The 5,584-nt window shown below is 51.7% G+C and overlaps 1 protein-coding gene across 2 annotated transcripts in view; it reads right to left on the bottom strand.

The window, feature by feature from the left end:
* Meltf (melanotransferrin) overlaps window positions 1-5,584 on the bottom strand; it is a 28,371-nt gene that overhangs the window by 9,670 nt on the left and 13,117 nt on the right. For both annotated transcript variants that reach the window (XM_017799482.2, XM_029566177.1), the window contains 4 exons: window positions 4,675-4,862; window positions 3,915-4,095; window positions 3,189-3,340; window positions 1,175-1,271 (listed from right to left, as the gene is read on the bottom strand). In XM_017799482.2, the coding sequence (XP_017654971.1) occupies window positions 1,175-1,271; window positions 3,189-3,340; window positions 3,915-4,095; window positions 4,675-4,862 (618 nt within the window). The remainder of the gene's footprint in view (window positions 1-1,174; window positions 1,272-3,188; window positions 3,341-3,914; window positions 4,096-4,674; window positions 4,863-5,584) is intronic.

Below are 5,584 nucleotides of genomic sequence, written 5' to 3'. Positions count from 1 at the left end.
GCTGTCCTGGAACTCGCTATGTAGACCAGGCTGGCCTTGAACTCACAGAGTGGTGGGATTAAAGGTGTGTGCCACCATGTCCAGCTAAATCTTTAATTAAAAAAAAAACAAAAGGGGGTCCCTTGGGGCTGGAGAGATGGCTCAGAAGTTAAGAGCACTGACTGCTCTTGCAGAGGACCTGGGTTCAATTCCCAGCACCCACATGGCAGCTATGAACTGTCCTTAACTCCAGTTCCAGGGGATCCGAAACCCTCTTCTGACCTCCGAGGCATTGCACAACACGGGTGCACTTACTTACATGCGGGCAATACACTCATACACTTAAAATAAAAGTAATAAATAAAATATTTTTTAAAAAGGGGTCCCTTATCAGAGCTGAATCCTTGCCTCCACTGTCCCCTTCTATCTCTGTTAGAGAGTTATAGTGTGCCCCATTCTGGGGCTGCACAGGCTTGGGATGGCCAGGCTGGGGTTCCAGGCAGTTAAGGAACATGTCCAGCAGTCTGGTGGCTCTGTTCTCCAGCAGGCTGCAGCACCCAGCAGCCCTCACCCATGGGACTTCTGTCATGCCTCACACCCAGGTGGTATTTTCCTCACTGCCTGGGAGAAAAGCAAGAGGCACAGCTGAGGCCTGTAGAAACATTTTCCCTAAGCCCAGCTATTTCTCACGGCTGAGTTGAAGGGACCAAATGCCCCAAGGTCAGTGTTTAAGGTGAAGACCGACAAAGTCAAATGCAGGCCACTGAGAAGGTGTGAATGAGTTGAAAGCAGAGTGCCCCCATGGTCAAGGCAAGGAGAAGCCTAGGACACCCATGCAAACTATGTGGTTGTTTGTAGGTATGGCCTGGTTTATCACCTAAGAAGGGCTTTTATATTTATGAATGGGGCATTTAAAAATTATAAGAATATGCAATAGAGACTGTCTTGGCTCTGCACAGCCCAGAGTATTAACTCTCTGACCCCATCCAGAAAGTCTGCTGACCCCATAGAGGTATTCAGTGCATAGATGATATAACTGAGGCCTGGGGCAGGAAGGCCTGGCTTGGTGACAAAAGACCCACGGATGAGGCCCTGAGGGGAAATTGGAGCTTCTGGCAGTGGCTGAGGGAGAAAAGTTTCACATTCGCAAAAGTATTAACTATCACCAGGCAGGGGCAAGTGGCCGAACACGTACCAGCATAGAGTTCCCCAGCTGCCGGAACCAGACCATACATCTTCCCTGCTGTGTAAATGTCCTCGCCTCTGAGGGTCACAGCATCGATGTGTCCAGCCTGCAGGGAACAGAGAAAGCCCTAGCATGCTTCTGGGTGTCAGGAATCCCTGGGAATGGCAGGGCCTGCCCCTGGGCGGGGAGAAGTTGTGACTTTCGCCTCCCTTCCCTTTGGGATACCCTGGTTGGGAGGACCCCATCCTGCCCACCTGTCTCTTCCTGTGTTTGTGAAGAGGTCAGGCCTGGAGAGTTGGACACTCCAACCCCTGGCATCTGCTTCACTCTTTCAGAGCATGGCTACTACAGTTCTCCTGCAGCCCTGCTCTGCATAGCACTACCCTTTCCCTACTGCTTAGTGTGGGGTCCCCACAGACCGCCATCGCCCCTGCTGCCCAAGGCCTGAGTTCTCTCAGCACTCTGTGAAAGGAGGCACACTGTGCGGACAAGTGGCCCAAAACTGAAAAGATGACAATCTTAGGCCACAGGATGATGCGCCAGGATTAGGGACAGGCCCTGTCTGAGGAGACAGCAGACTGGCCCAGGCAAGTCTTCCAGGTCTACTGAAGACTGTCCATTCTGAAGCCTTTTGATAAGTGGCTCAGGCCCCCCTGCAAAGGGGTTAAGTGGTAATAAAGTCACAGGAATATGGCAACCCCAAGGAAAGGGCCAAGGCTAGGGAGAGAGGGATGCACTGTGTGCCCCACACCATTCTGGCCAAAGGCATGAAGTGTTAACAGTGAGCAGAGGCTGTGACACTGATAATTCGGCCTGGAGGTGGCATCTCTAGGGCTCTTTACTCCCTCCACTCGACCTCATACCTACCTTGATGCCAGGGAGAACACAGAGCCTGGACCCACAGCCCAAGGCTCACTCACTATGGAATCCAAGAAACACAAGTTAGAGCCACACTGGACACCATCCCCAGAGCTTGGGAAGATGGAACAGAGGCTCTTTGGGCCTCTTGCTTGACTTTTGAGGAGACCTGGAGGAGACTCTGCTCCCCTCCTCATAGGCCTGGTACCCTCTTCCCACCACAGTCCTCTGCAGGCTGAGTGGAAGGAGGCTCCAGGTGAGGGGTAGCTGCCCCAGCCCCTCTCACCCCTTTCTACATATGGCATTTTGAACTACCCCACCACAGACCAGCCTGCTAGGCATCAAGAAATAGACACACTCTTTCCTCATGTCCAACTCATGTTGTGCCCCTTCCATCAGCTCACACACAGCTGAGCTCAGTTCTGTGAGACAAATTTCTGTCAGCCCGCAGGCCATGTGGCTCCTCCCACCTGAGCTGGTGACCTTGGCAAGTTGCCTCCTTAATTTCTCTCAGCCTGTCTCCAGATCCACATATTGGGCTAGTGCTCACATTCCCACCCCACAGGGAGGTCATGAGGATGAATGAGGTAATCCACACAATGGCCACAGGGGCAAGGACAGCAGGACCCCCTTCCTGCAGGCATTTGGAGTGCTCCACACCCCAGCCTCAGCGTCTAGACAGGGAAGCCAGGAATACAGAATTTCATGGGGCCTGAGCAAGGGCTGTGGTTTTAGTTGTGGATTGTGAGTGATTTGCGGGTACCAAGATAGCTGAATGGATCAAAACATTTAAGGAAAAGACTAAAATCAAATAGAGTATAAAATATCAAATATTGCTGATTTTATCCTTCTATATATAGGAGACATAGTTTTTACATATTTCTGTTGGAAAGCAATTTTGGGGTACTAGATCACAAAGCACAGTAAAATCTACTTCTGAGTGTGGGTTGCTGTCAGAAACATCTAGCAAACAGTGATGGCCCAGTCCCACCCTGCACAGGGGAAACAAGCTCAGGACTTGTTTGGGCCACAGGTCTGTTCCCAGCCCACCATGCTCTTTCCTCCCCGATTCCTCTGTGGACTTGTCACAGGGTACGTCCTCCTCCTCCCATGCACGGGTGATAAAGACCACCAAGGCCCTGCAACCGCCTCCTTCCTGACCCACCTGGATCTGCTCCATGCAGTGCTTGGGGGACTCAGCTGACACGCACTGGATCTCTGGCTTCAGTCTCTGCCGGCTGAAGGCCACAGCCATGTCTCCACACTTCTGGATCTCTGGTGTGGACAGCACACACCAGCGCAGGTAGTGGGGCAGCCCTGTGTGGGGTGCACATGGGGGCTGGTATTTCATCAGGAAACCCTTCAAGTCAGACCTCAGGGAAATTCTGGGGCTCTCTCTTATTAGCCATGTTAGCCAAGGATATGTCAACCATCTGATCCCACTTTCTCATATGGAAAGCAGTGAGACGCTTGAGAGACTGCGGCTGCTGTGGATCTAACTCAGTCTGGCATGCTACTTCCCTAGCCATAAGTAGGAGATCTACATGGATGGGGGCTAGAAAGACAATACATGAGCCAAGGCTGTGCCACAGGGTAAACAGAGGTCATGGAACAAGAACGGATAGGACTCAGTGGTCCCAAGACAGGCTCTGCTGGCCTGAATCATAGTCCCCAGAGCAGGTGGGTTTTCTAGGTCACACAACCACAGGACTGCTCCCTCCCCAAACCCATAAGTAGCAGAGAAGTGGAAGTGACAGGTTTCCATAGAGGCCACAAGGCACTGCCAGAGCTCCTGGGTGAGTGTTCTCCCCTGGCTACCTCCACAGTGAGTTCTGCCATGCTGTGCACAGGCCGAGGTGGAGATGGTGGGGTCGGGGACAGGAGAACTCACAGTTGGGGTCACAGAGCAGACCCTTCATGGCATGCAGGTACTCCTGGCCCAGCCAAGCCTCGTAGTTCTGTGTGGCGATGGGCACGAGCTCCAAGGTAGAATCCTTGAACAGCAGGTTTTTTTGCCCGTAGGCCTCAGAGCTGAACATCTGGAAACTGCTACCCTCATGGCTGAACAGAAGCTGCGTTTCAAGGGTGGGTGCAGGGTGGTGAGGGTGCTGCGGGTTACATCCCTTCTTCCCCAGTTCAGTTACTTGCACCTCTTTCCTGTGACCTCAGGCCTACTCCAGCCTGTCCTCCACAGTGCCTTCCCCAGGCTCCTCCGGTTCCCCTGCCTCATCACACTTGGCATTTGACACAGGACTTGTGCCAGGTTCAGATATTTCTGAGTATAAGCACTGACTGGGCAGTGGCTGTTGTAAGCAGGGTCTCAGCCAGACATTGCCATAGTTAATGGCACAGCTGTCATTGTATTTGCTCATAGGTTCTGGTTTTGGTCTTCGGAGGCACAAGAAGGAGGAGCTTCCTGGGAGAAGTGCCAAGGCTCTCAGTGGTGCCCCTGCTCTGGCCATTCCCCCTCCTTGCCAGCCTGAACACTGGTCTTCCATTCACACTGAACTGGCTGATGGGCCCATGTGGGTCTGTCCCAGGGTGGAGTCTAATCCTGTCTCTCTCAGTCTTATACCTGAGTTCCCACCCCGTGAGTAATGCAAGGCCCCAGTGTTGTCTGGGAGCCTTTGGGGAATAGTACCCCACCTCACCTGGCCCTCATTGAGCAGTCGGAAGATGAGGCCCCCATCCATGTCAGCCCGGACCACCACAGCGTGTGCAGGAACCCGGGCCAGGTGGCATCGCCTCCACTCTGTGACTTCTGCCCGGCTGCCATCCCGGCACAGAAGCTGGAAGTCCTGTGACAGTAGTGTCTGGCCCCAGGAGGGCAGGGTTTTCCCTGGAAAGTGGGGGCTGGAGAGTCAGCTTTAGTCTTCATAGAGGGTGGGAAGGGCAATGGGGACCAGGAGAGGAGCCTAGGTGTCACAGGGATGGGAACCTAGCACTCATGATGGGAGCTCTATGGCAGTACGTACTACTGGTTTACTTAAGCTTTTGACCTCATACCAATTTCTGTCAAGAAGGCAGATTTGAGGTAGCTTACGATAATATAAAACACATAAGCAGAGCTACTTACTAATGTTGAGAAAGGAAATGAGAGATGCTTAAGATGAGAGAGATAAATGTACTAAAGTGGACAGGGGGCAGAGGGCAGGGGGCATGGGGTATAGGGCAGGGGGTAGGGGACAGGGGACATAGGGTAGGGGACATGGGGCATGGTACAAATACTTCTGACAGAATCTATTAGAACCGTAGCTATGAACAAACTTCCCAAGCTTTGCCCCCGTGCCAGTTGTTAATATTTGGGTCTGTTTCCACTAAGGCCTTTTAAAATTTCTAATATTTTCTGTTTCTTTTTTCCAACCATTTTGAACATGGTTAATTTTGCATTCCACTTTCTTTTTGCATATTTCTGTATTTTTCCATACTATCGGAAACTTTCCATAAAGTTCACATTGCTTTTTTCACAATTGGTTTTATTTTTATCTACATGTAGGTGTGTGTGTGTGTGTGTGTATGTGTGTGTGTATGTGTGTGTGTATGTGTGTATGTGTGTGTGTA

The sequence above is a fragment of the Nannospalax galili genome, unplaced genomic scaffold, assembly GCF_000622305.1.
Source record: "Nannospalax galili isolate Female #2095 unplaced genomic scaffold, S.galili_v1.0 scaffold598, whole genome shotgun sequence".
NCBI classification, from domain to species: domain Eukaryota; kingdom Metazoa; phylum Chordata; class Mammalia; order Rodentia; family Spalacidae; genus Nannospalax; species Nannospalax galili.
Note: the sequence above shows the minus strand (reverse complement) of the source record. Positions and strands in the feature narration are given on the sequence as shown.